Raw genomic sequence first — 15,811 nt, forward strand, 5'->3', positions numbered from 1 at the left:
GCATTCATATGTATACCATGCCCCCTGCAGTGAGGAGATGTGCTGTAACCTCTAGCAACCAATCACTGAGCAGTATTACTGTACAGTAATCTCTAGCAACCAATCAACAGGCAGAAATCATGGGCTGTAACATCTAGCAACTATTCAGTGAGCCGTAGTGTGTGCTGGAGCCTCTAGCAACTAGTCAGTAAGCTTTAATAATACACTATAACCTCTGGCAACCAATCGCAATTGCTGCCTGATCTGATACAGTTTACTGATTTTAAGTCTAGCTGCTATTTATTGTATGTCTCAGAGCAGGTGGAGAGCGAAATTGTATGGGGGGGGGGGGGGGCCCCAAGCAAATGTTTGCCCAGGGCCCAATCAATATTAAAGATGGCCCTGATTGGCACTAGTGCTAGGGTGGAATTGTATACTGCAGCCCTCAAATGGTTTATCGGGAGCCATTCTCCCAGTGATCGCACCGTGGAAGAGAGCATGGAGGAAGAGGAGAGCCACTGGGTCACCGAGCGGTATATCACGCCGGAACAGCTCACATTGAAATTACCTCCGCTCTGCTCGCCGTCACACACAGCCCCGCCTCCTCCTAACCCCGTGCCTGTGATAGAATGCAGGTCCACTGCTGGGATGTGTTCTGTCTAGCACAGGCGCTGGGTCAGGAGGAGGTGGGGCTGTGTGTGACGGGGAGCAGAGCGGAGGCAACTTCATTTGAGCTGTAACAGCGTGCTATTCACGCTCTGTGATCTCGTGGCTCTCCTCTTCCTCCAGTCATGATCTGAGCCTCTCTCTTCCTCCGCCCTGGCGAGGCTGCAATGTTGGGCACAGTGAGGCTCCAATGTTGGGAACAGTGAGGCTGCAATGTTGGGAACAGCGAGGCTGCAATGTTGGGAACAGCGAGGCTGCAATGTTGGGAACAGCGAGGCTGCAATGTTGGGAACAGTGAGGCTCCAATGTTGGGAACAGTGAGGCTCAAATGTTGGGAACAGTGAGGCTCCAATGTTGGGAACAGTGAGGCTGCAATGTTGGGAACAGTGAGGCTGCAATGTTGGGAACAGCGAGGCTGCAATGTTGGGAACAGCGAGGCTGCAATGTTGGGAACAGCGAGGCTGCAATGTTGGGAACAGCGAGGCTGCAATGTTGGGAACAGCGAGGCTGCAATGTTGGGAACAGTGAGGCTCCAATGTTGGGAACAGTGAGGCTCCAATGTTGGGAACAGTGAGGCTCCAATGTTGGGAACAGCGAGGCTGCAATGTTGGGAACAGTGAGGCTGCAATGTTGGGAACAGTGAGGCTGCAATGTTGGGAACAGTGAGGCTCCAATGTTGGGAACAGTGAGGCTGCAATGTTGGGAACAGCGAGGCTCCAATGTTGGGAACAGCGAGGCTCCAATGTTGGGAACAGGGAGGCTCCAATGTTGGGAACAGCGAGGCTCCAATGTTGGGAACAGCGAGGCTCCAATGTTGGGAACAGTGAGGCTCCAATGTTGGGAACAGTGAGGCTCCAATGTTGGCACGGTGAGGCTGCAATGACAGTGAGACTGCAGTGTGAAAATTGGGGCAGGCTTGTAGGGGCCCCAGAGCATTACTTAGCCCAGGGGCCCATGATGCTGTTAAGATGGCCCTGCCTTATAGGAGTCCAAAAACATTTGGCCATATAGTATGTAATATATAGGATTCATCACAACAATTCATTGAGATCACATGAGTTGGAATTTGACAAGTTGGCATCTCTGAAGTTTGACATGGCCACTAGTGGGAAGCTGAATGTATGGGCCAATTGCTTTCAGGGTTCTGTGTTGGCTGTCCTCAGAGGGGGACAGGTACGTGTTGCCTGTGGGGTGGGTGCTCTGTAGACGCTTCTAGTGTTGGCTTATCTGTGCAAAAAACTGTGGGCAGACCTGTGTATTGAACCTTGGTGGTATCTACAGACTGTTCATAGATACTGCAGATGATTAACCCCGATCCCACTGCTCCATGGGCACCTTAGATAAATAATACATTCTGGGATAAACTGTAATCTCAGCATGATAGCAGAGGCAGGAAAGGAGCCAGGGTGACCTTGAGGAGAGTGCAGGGCATGCTCTACTTTCACAGGCAATTTTGGCCTTGCATGTCAGCACAATAAGCACAGAGGGGAAAGGAATAATGTTTGAAATTCCATTCTTCACACGTGACGGTTAATGCACACAAGATGAAAGGTAAGAAATCCTCCCTGATAACATATGCGAGCATCCCTGCAACCTTTACTGACACCTTAAAAGGAGGGGGGGGGGTGATTTATTTACCCATGACAAATGATAAGACGACACATGTCCAGGCATACACTGTGATGGTATTACCAGGTCTGTACGAATCTTGCAGGAGCAGCTGCCGGGAACTCAGTTTTTTTTTATGCAAGAGATCTCTGAACAGTAAAATAAATGACTGTGCAAGTGTCTCAAGCATTGCACATCCTACGAAAATAATCCCCATATTACGCCTAATATGTGTATTTTATAAAATCGTCAGCGCCATCTAGTGGCCATTTTCCTGAAATACCCCCAATCAGAAAAATACCACATTATGGCCACAAGATGGCCCTAATGATCACAGGAAATAAGCAGCTTAGACTCAATACAGCGACGATTGGGGATTGCTGTGCAAATGCTTGAGCAATTTTTAGACCCCCCCATAGTGTGTGAGCAGGCTATTTGAAGTCAAACCTATAAATGCATGTAATAAATAAATAATACCTAACAGTTTATAAAACAACATTTCTGCAATGGTGATCCTTTTTTTTTTCTCTCCCAGATTCTGGAAGCCATTAATCGGGGCTCCCGCCGGCAGAGACGTCACGCTGCGAAGAATAAGCCGTACATAGCGGCTTGTCTCAACCCTCTCCCAGAAGTCTTCACTCTCGGTGACAACAAAGAATACAATGGATTCATCAACAAGCCACTGAACGCCGACTTGAGCTACACCTGCTTTGTGCTGGCAGCTCTAGAAGACGGGGACACTGTGAGTCTGACACCATGCATGCACACCGTATAACCTCGACGCATGACTACATCAGAACATATTTATAGATGCATATGAATAACTCATGAGTTTATGAGCAAAAGACTTTGAGGGATCGGAGGCAGGAAGCTACTTCTCAGTTTCGAGGAAATCCAAGCATACCTTGCTTAGCTTATTTCTTCCAAAGCTTGCTTTGGACACATTGCTGCAGTCTGCAAGGACTGTTCCTCCACCGATGTGAGCACAAGATCAAATAGTTATATTTTCAGAAGCAGCTACTGTCCTAGTCCCGAAGGGACTGACTTGCCTAGAACTATCTAGAACTACCTAGGGGTTAGACAATGACCACCTCCAGATCTAGGTGGAACCTTCCGGTTCAAACGGTTTCTCTTTAAAAGGAACGCCACCTAAAATAGATCCACAGTTTTCCCTGTTTTGGTTCCTCAGACCAGTGTTTTTCAACTTTTCTTTAGTCAAGGCTCCCTTTAAAATTCAGCACAATCTTGAGGCACAACATTCTAAAATATAAAACACTAAACTAATAGTTTTACATGTTGCAGCCGTATCCACACATGTAGGACACCCAGCGTTAGAGGTTATTTGTTCCTCCACCTTTGCACATTGGCAGTGAATACTATTCCAAACTTTCCCTCTGATTGAGGCTGATTGTTCCCAAGTTGATTGATCAACTTGGGTACAACCAGCATGCCGGATTTTACATGCAATAATCACTGTGTTCTCCCTGCAGGGATGGCTTCCCCCGCCTCCCTGCTGGGAGAACACAATGGCTAGGCGGGAGGAATTCCCCTAAAACCATGGTTGCAGGAAAGAAATTTTCCCCCGTCTATGGCTGGCCTTAAAGAGGTTGTAAACTCCAAAAAAACAAACAAAACAAAAAAAAACCTGTAGGACAAAGGCATAATGAGCTAGCATACTAGCTCATTATGAAATGCTCACCTTAGAACGAAGCTCTCTCAGCGGCGCTTGTACACCGCTATGATGGCTGACATCTTCCCAAGTGTGTCTTCCGGGTTCACGGGCTCCGGCCATGTGATTGGCCAGAGCCGCGATGACGTCACGGCGCAGGGCCTGGAAGAAACGTCACGCGTGGCCGTTCCTTCAGCGCACATGCACCGATGATGTGATCGGCGAGGTATACAGTAAATAAACGGTGCAAGTTTAGGAGATATTTACAGTACCTACAGGTGAGCCTTATTATAAGCTTACCTGTAGGTACAAACAAACCAGAGCAGTTTACTTCCTCTTTAATCCAGTCATGTTAATTGATCTATACAGTAGGGATGCACCGAAATTTCGGCCGCCGAAACATATCGGCCGAAAATGGTGTTTTCGGCAAATTGCCGAAAAGAAAATCTTGCCGATAATGGGGCCGAAAATGGGGGCGGGTCTGTGCGGGGCTCCGCCCCTTGGTGCCATCCATTGCACTGTGTTTTCCTGGCTCGTCCCCTTTCCTCCCGCCCGACAGTGCGGTGATCTCCGTGTGTCACGGAGCTGTGCATTGAATTGCCTGGGCGGCTGCAGTAACAATGTCCCGATTGAATCAGCATGACGTGATTACAGGAGGCGGGACATTGTTACTGCAGCCACCCAGGCAATTCAATGCACAGCTCCGTGACACACGGAGATCACCGCTCTGATCCGGGCAACGGTAAGTGGAGATGCATGTGTTACATTGGATCCTTAATACATATTTGGTGGCAGTGTGCCTTAATCATCCCTTTTCAGGACAAAGTAATAGAACTAATCAAATTGATTACAGAGACCACATTGGTACTTGATGCAACATGCTGCTTACTGCATATATCAAACTGGCCCCAAAAAAATAAAAATAAAGTACAAGTCTAAAACTATCTACCTCTGGCCACTTGTGTGAATGTAGCCATGCTATATAAACCAGGTCACAGGACAAAGGCTGTACTCTTATTGGCCATATAAAAAATAATAATCTTGATTTTGACCCAGCTAGGTTTTTATTGCCATGTGATAGAATGGGGAAGGGTTAAGTTATTGCTAGTAGAGGTAACGATATGAGCATTCCCAATAGAAGTCTGTTGGAATGGAACCAGGTAGCTTGCTTGGGGCCAGTTCACACCAGATGCAGTTCCGTGTGCTTTTTTTTGCACAAAATGAATGCACAGTGTTTTCCATGTATTCCAATAGCTCTAGTTAACACCATGCAGTCAGTTTCCGCACCGGAAACTGACTGCATGGTGTGAACTAAAGCCATTGGAATACACGGAAAACACTGTGCATGTATTTTTATCAGGCAGACTGCATCAGAGGGGAACTGGTGAGGCTGCTTTGATCTCCTGTACCATGCCCGCAGTCTCTGACCATCTCCTGTACTATGCCTGCAGTCTCTGACCATCTCCTGTACCATGCCTGCAGTCTCTGACCATCTCCTGTAACATGCCTGCAGTCTCTGACCATCTCCTGTACCATGCCTGCAGTCTCTGACCATCTCCTGTACCATGCCCGCAGTCCCTGACCATCTCCTGTACCATGCCCGCAGTCTCTGACCATCTCCTGTACCATGCCCGCAGTCCCTGACCATCTCCTGTACCATGCCCGCAGTCTCTGACCATCTCCTGTACCATGCCCGCAGTCTCTGACCATCTCCTGTACCATGCCCGCAGTCTCTGACCATCTCCTGTAATATGTCCCCAGTCTCTGAACATCTGCTGTATGAAAATATTTTTTAAAAACAGTCATTTTCGGTATCAGTTTCGGTTTTTGGCCTAGTGTATTTTTCATTTTCGGTATCGGTTTTCGGGACCAAAAAACCCATTCGGTGCACCCCTACTATACAGACACTTTGATCTGAGCATCCAAGTATTAATGACCTCTGGGCACAAAAGGTTAAAGGATCATTCCTCCTCCCTTCCAAATCCTCAGACTGAGATCCGAGTCCCCCTAAAACCTGAAGATGGACGTGTGCACTTCATCCAGTAGATCTCATTTGGCTCCAACCATCCACTTAACTCATTTCCAAAAGTTCTTCCTTCTGAAAAATTCAAACACCATCACACAAATAAATATGCTAAATAGTATCAGTTTTTAGTGCATAAAAAAAACAATATAACACTTTTGCTTCCTTATAAAACACATTTAATTGTATTTGAAGTTGGCACCACAAAACCATCTCGTCATTGTCCCCCTGACCCGTCCTCTATGCTTTATTCTGCTCTACAGAAGAAGTACGCAGCCAGTCCATACTCTGATAACATTGTGGTGGAGGTCTCCTCATCTAGACAACAGGAGGAGCCCGAGATGTTGTGGGTGATGGGCCCGGTCCTGGCAGTCATCCTCATTATCATCATCGTCATTGCCATCCTTCTCTTCAAGAGGTAAGCCTGGTCACTATACACATTCATATTGAACATGTGGCCTATGGATTGCACCACACACGGGCAATTGCATGCGTCGTACCGATCACATCAAGGTACATACATACAAGGTGCTAGATCTGGTATGGTTAGTATCCCATATTGCTGAAAAATGCTATCTCATTGATAAAGCTGACATGCTTCCGTCTATGCCAACAATATGCAATTAGCGGACCTCCAGCTGTTGCAGAACTACAAGTCCCATGAGGCATAGCAAGACTCTGACAGCCACAGGCATGACACCCAGAGGCAGAGGCCCACTAATTGCATATCCCTGCTCTATGCCAACACCACAGAATACTAAAAGATGGCCACCCACCCCCTGTAGCAGAGAGCAAATGATTGAGAGCCTCAACTCTGCATGTTTCCCAATAAGTCTGTGTAGGGAGGGTGGGTTGTCCATTACCTCCACTCAAGTCTCAGATTACACCCAGCTCTATGCTGTGCGGTGTGTAACTTCAAATCCCTGCCCCTTGCCTTCTGGAGCTCAGAAATGCTGTGTAAAATGTGTGCTTTAGGAAGCTGTAGAAGGCTGCAGATAAACATGTTTAACTTATGTAGTAGGATTGGTTTTAATCTCTGGGTGTCATCTGAGGCCAGTCACTTCACTGGGTATATGTGAGGGTTTACAACTACTTGATGACTTACCTCAAGGTGTTGGTCTTTGATACGTGTGAGAAGCCTTACTGATAGGGCAAAGACCCGCAGCTGAGTGGGGTTTCTGAGCAAAGTATATAGTTAGACCCCATACACACTATTCGATTTTCTGCAGATTTTTGTCTTCAGATTGGCCAAAACCATGTAGTGTGAGAGCCTGCCTAACTGCATACAAATTGAAACTCTTAAGGTTTGACCTCCATATATTATATGGTTTTGGTAAATCTGAAGACAAAAATCTGCAAAAAATCTAAAAGTGTGTATATGGGTGTCTAACTATATAAGCCATAGTGAGAGCACCACACACACCCAAGTGCAGGTTAGAGAGTAAAAGGGAAACTCGGATTGGTTGCTGTGGGAGGCACAGACAGTTCTCTGTCAAGTTTGCACACACAATGATGTATACATAATCTGTCATGTTCTGATCGTTCTCTTCTCTTCTTTTTCTTGTGCTTGTCATGGATACAGTAAGCAGGAGAGGTAGGAGAAATGTGTTCTCATCCTATTCTCTATAAAAGCGGGAGTAAAGTGCTCAGTGCACCCAAAACTGATATTTCATTGGATACTGGAGAGTTAACCCCCCCCCCCCCAACAATTTCTTCTTCCTACATAAAAGGGCAAATTAAAATTATACATGGAGGTCCAGATTGAAAATTATAAAGCAATTTCCCATTGGTAGCACAGGGCTAAGCCCCGGCGTCAGATTTCTTTCATTGCTTATTAACTGAACTGTGTGTCTGTGTGTTAGGCTTGGTTCACATCTGTGTGTGTCGGGAACGTGCGCAAAATCCCATGCTTTCACCACGCGCAGAGAAACGCTCTGCTCTCACTAGCAGATGCATCGGGAAACGTGAGCTTTTTTTTTTGTACACACCAAACCATGTGGTTCGGTGTGGCACAATTTTTAAAAAGAGTCAGGGATTTCTTTCATCATGTTTCTCACAGGTAGGGCAGCCTATTGAAATGAATGGGCTGCCCTATACAGATGTATGGGAACGTGCAGAATAAAGCCGCATCATTGGTGTCATTGGGAGGAATAGTGCCCCATTATTGATGTCAATGGGAGAAATGGTGCCCCATCGTTGGTGTCAGTAGGTAGAATAGTGTCTTGTATCAGTGAGAGGAATAGTGCCCCACCATTGGAAGGAATGGTGCCCCCATCAGTGGTATCATTGGGAGGAAGAGTGCTCCATCATTGGTGTCATTAAGAGGAATAGGGCCCTATCCCTGGGAGGAATGGTGCCCCCATCAGTGGTGTCATTGGGAGGAATAGTATTCTATCATTGGTGTCATTGAGAGGAATAGTGCCCTGTCACTGGGAGGAATGGTGCCTCCATCGGTGGTGTCATTGGGGGGGGGGGGAATAGTGTCCTATCATTGGTGCCATTGGGAGGAATAGTACTCCATCATTGGTATTATAGGGAGGAATAGTGCCCCATCATTGGAAGGAATGGTGCCCCCATCAGTGGTATCCTTGGGAGTAATAGTGCTCCATCATTGGTGTCATTGAGAAGAATAGTGCCCTGTCACTGGGAGGAATGGTGCCCCCCATCGGTGGTCTCATTGGGGGGAATAGTGTCCAATCATTGGTATAATAGGGAGGAATAGTGCCCCGTCATTGGAAGGAATGGTGCACCATCAGTGGTATCATTGGGAGGAATAGCGCCTTATCATTGGTGCCAGTGGGAGGTATAGTGCCCCATTGTTGGCGTCAGTGGGTAGAATAGTGTCTCGTATCAGTGGGAGGAATGGCGCCCCATGGGCCGGATAAAGGCAAACAAAGGGCCACTTCCGGCTCCCCGGTTGCAGTGTGGAGACCACGGATCTAGAGTCTGTGGGTTTGGATGTATGAGAATGTATGTGGTATTATCTGTGTAACTGGAAGTATAGACATCTCTTTGAAGCGATGAGCCCTCAGTGGGAGTTGTGCTTATGACAGCTCATGCCAGGGTAACTACTAATTCTGTCAATATGTCTGAGCCGCCTCCTATAAGTAAAAGTTTGGATTTAGAATCCCATTTATTGTCTCTGCGAGATGGAAGAGACGTCCTGTACCACCAAGGAGGGAGATGGTGGGAGTCTTTGTAGAGTCCCTTTGATGTGGAGATGTTCCTAAGAGGTTGCTTCACAGGAAGTCACAATTTCTGCCTCTGCTCAGTCTCTTTTCCAGAGTCTTGAGATATCTTTTGAACCGGTTCTCCTTTCTTCAATCTCTCTTTATGTGTTTTAAAATTCCCCTTCAACGCCATAATACAGAAGTCACCCAGCGCCACTCATGTCTTGAGTTGATAACGTCTGAATCTTGTTTCGTATATAGCAGGGTCACACAACATTTAGCACTCCAGCTGCTGTGGAGCTACAAGTCCCAAAATGTCTCGCAAGACTCCAGGCATAGGCATGACACCAAGCGGCAGACCCATAATGGGAGTTGTAGCTTCACCAAAGCTGGAGAGCCAGACTTTGCCTACCCTGGCGTATAGAAATCATTTTTCTTACAGTCAGTTTATATAGTGAGGCCTGGGTGTGCTTCCAAACCTGGGTCTCCAGTCTATTTACGGTAGTTAGGCAGTAAATGCCATCGCCCTAAAAGCCAACATCTTTTGTTGAATGCTTATAGAGTCTTGTACTGTGTAAGCTCTAGGGGTGCAAGCTTCTGACCAAGGGAAAAGTGTTAGTGGTTCTGTACATCGGAATGGAGTAGTCTGTTGGATTACTCAATAAATTGCCCCAGAGGCTTTGAAGACGGTGAGCGGCTCCCTTCCTTTCTTTGAAGCCTTTCTAGTGAGGCAGATGTGCTTCCAAATCTTGCTCTACAATCTAGTTAGTTAGGCAGCAAATGATAGCGCCCTAAAATCCAACATTTCCTTTTGTCAATGGCTAAAATGGTCCAACGCTCTAAAAGCAATGTTAGATCATGGCTCCAAAGAAAGGAAGGAAATGAACCGCTCACCATCTTAAAAGCCTGGGGGGCAATTTATTGAGTAATCCAACAGACTACTCCATTCCGACGTACAGAACCACTAACGCTTTTCACTTGGTCAGAAGCTTACACCCCTAGACCATATGAGTAAGCTCCTGACCAAGTGAAGCACATTACATCAGATGGAGTAGTCTGTTGGATGACTCAATAAATTGTGCGGAGGCTTTTCAGATGGTGAGCCATTCCTTTGCTTCCTTTCTTTGGAGCCTCTATAGAGAATGGTCTAAACATAGCTGACACAGTACAAGACTCTATAAGCAATCAACAAAAGAGTCACCCAACAGACTACTCCATCTGATGTAATGAGCTTACTCATAGGGTCTAGGGGCGTAAGCTTCTGACCAAGTGAAAAGGGTTAGTGGTTCTGTACATCGTAATGGAGTAGTCTGCTTGTTGGATTACTCAATAAATTGCCCCCAAGGCTTTTAAGATGGTGAGCGGTTCATTTCCTTCCTTTCTTTGGAGCCATGATCTAACATTGCTTTTAGTCCGTGTTAGCCATTGACAAAAGGAAATGTTGGATTCTAGGGCGATATCATTCGCTGCCTAACTAACTAGATTGTAGAGCAAGATTTGGAAGCACATCTGCCTCAAAAGAAAGGAAGGGAGCCGCTCACCGTCTTAAAAGCCTCGGGGGCAATTTATTGAGTAATCCACCAAACAGACTACTCCATCCGATGTACAGAACCACTAACGCTTTTCACTTGGTCCGAAGCTTACTCTCCCTAGACCCCATGAGCCTCGGGACAATTTGAGTCATTCAACAGACAGACTAATCCATCCAACGTACAGAACTTCTAAGGCTTGTCACATGGTCAGGAGCTTACTCCCCCCAGACCCTATGAGTAAGTTCCTGACCGCGTGAAGCGCATTACATCGGATGGAGTTTGACTTTTTATTGGCCAAATCCATATATTGTCCTGAGGCTTTTAAGGTGTCAAGCGGTTCCTTCCCTTCCTTTCTTTGAAGAGACTGTGGGAACCAGCTCCTGTTATTGGTGGTGGCTCAGGGTTTTAGTGCCTGCAGCAGAATATTTGTTAGATCATTGCCATAATATAGATCAGAACTGTGTTCATAATTATGTTTATCTGGTATTGTTGCAAAAACAACCAACTATTGTTCCTATTGCAGATTCATGTTGCAGTATTTATTTCATCAATGATAATCATTATAGCGCAAGAGTTGCTATGCAAAGTATGCTATGTAAATGATCCTTTTCTTTAACCCTTTATTAACTCCCATCCCCAATGTTTGTTCTGTACCATGATATATATTTTATACCTGCATTTGTCTGCTAAACAGGAAAAGGACCAACTCTCCCTCCAGCAAAGAGGACCAAATGCCTGGACTGAAAGACTCTCTGCTGGCCAATTCCTCTGACCCGGTGGAAATGAGACGACTCAACTACCAGACTCCAGGTTAGTAATGTTATCTGTATTGTAAACCCCTTCCCCTTGATCCTTTGTGTTCTTTTCCCATCTTCATCTCCTATACACTCAGGCAGTACTTAGCAGAAGGTCTCTAAGCAAAAGACTGCAGTACATTTTGTTCTAGGATAGTGAGAAGGTCTACAAGCAAGAGGCTGCAGTATCTTTGTTCCCAAAATGTTGGCGAGAAAGACAGACTTCTAATCTAGTACACAAATTTGGTCAACTATTTTTTGTGGCAGAAAGGATTGCGTTTATTCATTAGGACAAAAAGCAGGCTGAAGCAACACCTGGCAACTAATAGTAGCCCATCATTTACTTATAGGACTCTGTAAATACTAGCTTGCTATGGGTTACTGGCCATTTATGGGTTTCATTGCCTTATTTAATAACTTAAATAAATAGAGCTCGCCAGTGCTGCATATGGACACCTGTGCCACAGAACCAGCATAGTCAGGCCATGGCAGCCCCAGTGCAGAATGGGATCCTCAGCTGCATCTGGTTGCAACCATGTTGGCAGGTTTCCTTTTTTTATCCTTAAACAAAACCAGTCACGAAATACATGGGCTTCCATTGGTGCCCTCTCTTTCTGGCAATGCCAGACACCTGGCTTTCGTGCTGCTCCAGTAGTTATAGGTTAAGTATCTGGCTAGTTGGCTGCCCTGCCTGTTATGTGCTATTGGAGAGATCCTTGTCCCATATCCCCAATCCCTCTAATCGCATTCTGTTCTTCTGCTGCTCTTGTCTCCTTTGCAGGTTCCAGTGTCCCCAGTTACCAGAATATCTCAAGTTAGTTTGACAACTTGCTGTAAACCGTCTAGGAAAAAAAAAGTGACCACTGCCCCTCCCCCACACTCCCCAATCATTGCCCTTTCAGTCTACAATTCATCTTGTTTGCTCTGTGTCATTCATATTTTGTCCTGCTCTCATCCATCCTCGAGTTTTCCCCGGTTCTTGTGAAGGATAGTAGAGTAGCGAAACCAGAGCAGGTTGGTAGTGCAGGTGATGTGCGCTGCGGGCGAGGGCATAAATCAGTCCCCCGCAGGTCAACTTGATGGTTTATTTAGTGATTTTCACCGGTTCTTCTCCGGGGTTCTTTTGAATTTTTATTTTTCCTGAAGGAGGAAACACAAAACAATATTTCTCTGCTGAATTCTGATTTGTAATTTCCCTCTCTGAAGTTTACCCCATGTTCTTTTCATTGTAAATTTACTATGGCTTCTCCACAACTTCCCATTACACTTTTTTTTTATTATAATATATATATTTTATTATTATATATATATTTTTTGTACTGTTTTTTCTTAATTTATAGCTTTCCTGTCCTCCTACCAAATGCCCTTGATCCCCATCTCCCTCCATGCCACCATCTCTGCACAGCATCACAGACACGGGGTGGACTGTCCACAAGGGCTGCATGAACAATGGGTGACATTGCGGTCCATCCCACTGCTTCTCTCTGCAGTGCTGCAGCATGCTACGTGTCAACAGCTTTGTCTGTCCGTCCATCTTGCTGCACTGTCCATCCACGTTGTCTGCCTTTGGGGATGGGATGTTGGGGCGGTGGGTCATGTTATTCTTCTTCTCTCCTTTTCAGGTATGAGGGACCATCCTCCCATCCCGATCACCGACCTCGCTGACAACATCGAGCGCCTAAAGGCCAACGATGGGCTCAAATTCTCTCAGGAATACGAGGTGAGACTTGTGTACAGCCCCTCATGTTCACCCCCCCCCCCCCCCCCCAAAGTCCCTCCAGCCAGGGGCACATATTAGAGACTTCTCGTTTGTCTTTCAGTCCATCGACCCCAGTCAGCAGTTCACCTGGGAACATTCCAATCTGGAGGTGAACAAGCCGAAGAACCGCTATGCAAACGTTATAGCGTACGACCACTCACGAGTCATCCTCACCTCCGTGGATGGTAAGTAGCTTCATATTTACTGGACCCAATGCAGATCCTTAGAACCAGACTTTACCATGGATGAGCAGAATGATTTTGGCAAACTTGGTTGTACAGAAAAATGGACGACGACTTTGTGTTTGTCCACATATCTTCTAAAATAGAAAAACAAAGAAAAGGCGCCTCTAAGTGTAGAATTAAAAGCTGTTTAATTTCCCCAAAAAGGGTTAAAAACACTTACAAGATATGTAGACTGGCAGAGCATATCAATATCCATGTAGGTGGTCCGGCATGAATGCAGTGGTCACTGGCATATACCAGTTCTTTAGGCTGTGTGTGTCCAGTAGCAGGGAGGTCCAGGGGATGCCAACAGGAAAATCAGCAGGGAGCTCCAAGAGAACTGGCAGGCCAGCCCGCAATCACAGTCTCAAAACACGAGGATCCTGGAAGTGACGTCAGCGGCAGGAGACGACAACCAGCAACCAGCGTGGACCACAAACAGGAAGCAAAACAGGAAGCAGTCATCAAAGAGGGACGCGTTTCGGAACATCTCATTAGTTCCTTTATCAACCTGATGACTGTGTGTGTATGGGACTAATTTATACTACCTGGGCGGACCTTAGGGGCGGGGATATGTAAATGGAGCGTTATCACAATATAAAGGTATAGGACAGGGGGGAAAACAGAAACAGAAACAAAATCCCTATCCAAACAAAAAAATATATATGATTTCTTACAGAGCAACAACCAATAAGCGACATTTAAAAATAAAAATAAACATAAAATGAAAATGAGAATCAGTATTTTTACACAGTCTTCAATAATGCTTAGGTCTAGGTATAATATATAAGACTGAAGGGGAGGGAGTAGGGGGGAAAAAAAAAAAAAAGGAGGGGCAAAAGAAGAAAGGGAATGAAGGGGCAAAGAGAAACTATTTTGAAAAATATATATAAATATATTAGCTAAATATATTTAAAAAAATATAAAATATATAAATATACCGAAAAGGTTAAAATTATTTAAAAATATTTACCATATTTAAAATAATATACTAATAGAAAATTATATACTACTAAAAAGATCTTGCACAAATATATTAGGAAAGGAGGAATCTAGAGAATGAAACTAGTGCCAAAGTCCTCGTTCAACCCTCCAGGGGCAAGAACATTTAAAGTAAAAATCCAAAACATTTCTCTATGACAGAGTTTTCTGAAACGTTCGGCTGAGGGGAGGTTCTTTGGCATTGTCTCAATGACCCAGACCCTTAAACCATCTGTAGATTTTTGATGATACTTGAGGAAATGCTTAGGAACACTGTGATTATCTAATCCACCGGAGATGAAACGGCGATGCTCGCCGAAACGCTTGCGAAGTGGCCTAATGGTTCTCCCTACATAAAACAGGCCGCAAGGACATGTTAGACAGTATACCACATGGTCAGTGGAGCATGTGTGAAAACCCTTGATAGGGTATGTTTTTCCTTTTACAACAAAGTCCTTCTGGCCATGTCTTACAAACTGGCAGGTTTTGCATAATGGTTTGCGGCATTGGTACATACCCGAGATAGCTAGAAAAGTGGGAATAGAGCTACCAGGGGGAGGAGGTTTCTCTTTAAGTTTACTTGGTGCCACTTTGCTCTTAATATTAGGTGCTTTTCTGTACGCAAACTTTGGCCTATTGGGAACAACAGGAAGGAGATGCTCATCCTGAAGCAGCAAGGGCCAATGTCTCCGTACAATACTCTCCATCTGTTTGTGATGAGAATGAAATTGAGTGATGAAGCGTAAATCATTAAGATTTTTACTACCACGGATAGAGGTATATGAAGAGGGAGTTGTATTTTTGTATTGAGAACATGCTGTTTCCACAAGATGTACTGGGAACCCTTTATCAAGGAATTTTGCTTTTAAAGTCTTACTCTGATTATCGTAATCATCAATTCTAGTACAATTCTTTTTTAGTCTGCAAAATTGGCTCTTGGGTATATTGTTGAGCCATTGGGGGTGATGACAACTTTTATAGTGGAGAAATGAGTTCCCTGCAGTAGGTTTGGTAAAATTCTTGGCATGAATATCTTTGCCAACAGAAAATAATTCCAAATCAAGGAAAGCTAACTTATCTTTATCCAGAACAGAGGTGAACTGTAAGCCCATATTATTATTGTTACAATGTGTAACAAAATCTAAGACTGAAGATGCACTGCCATCCCAAATAATAATCACATCATCTATGTAACGACCATAGAACACAATGTGGGAGAGAAAAGGATTGTTTTGCCATATGTGCAAGGATTCCCAATGCCCCATAGTAAGATTGGCATATGAAGGTGCAAAATTTGCCCCCATAGCAGTCCCATTCACTTGAAGAAAAAAATTATTATCGAATTTAAAATAATTGTGAGTGAGACAGAAAGAGGTAGCCTCAACAATAAAGGAGCCTTGCCTGGG

At 45.1% G+C, this 15,811-nt stretch overlaps 1 protein-coding gene across 13 annotated transcripts in view; it reads left to right on the forward strand.

Annotated features, from left to right (window-relative positions):
* The window catches only part of PTPRF (protein tyrosine phosphatase receptor type F), a 1,477,204-nt gene that overhangs the window by 1,436,394 nt on the left and 24,999 nt on the right, over nucleotides 1-15,811 (forward strand). For 9 of the 13 annotated variants that reach the window (XM_077450677.1, XM_077450676.1, XM_077450680.1 and 6 more), the window contains 6 exons: nucleotides 2,789-2,995; nucleotides 6,209-6,363; nucleotides 11,342-11,457; nucleotides 12,223-12,255; nucleotides 13,064-13,161; nucleotides 13,262-13,385. In XM_077450677.1, the coding sequence (XP_077306803.1) occupies nucleotides 2,789-2,995; nucleotides 6,209-6,363; nucleotides 11,342-11,457; nucleotides 12,223-12,255; nucleotides 13,064-13,161; nucleotides 13,262-13,385 (733 nt within the window). The remainder of the gene's footprint in view (nucleotides 1-2,788; nucleotides 2,996-6,208; nucleotides 6,364-11,341; nucleotides 11,458-12,222; nucleotides 12,256-13,063; nucleotides 13,162-13,261; nucleotides 13,386-15,811) is intronic. The other 4 variants (XM_077450681.1, XM_077450683.1, XM_077450684.1 and 1 more) reach the window with 1 other exon arrangement.

This window comes from Lithobates pipiens, unplaced genomic scaffold (genome assembly GCF_037356315.1).
Source record: "Lithobates pipiens isolate NorthernLeopardFrog02 unplaced genomic scaffold, aLitPip1_a1.2 Scaffold_23, whole genome shotgun sequence".
Lineage (NCBI taxonomy): Eukaryota > Metazoa > Chordata > Amphibia > Anura > Ranidae > Lithobates > Lithobates pipiens.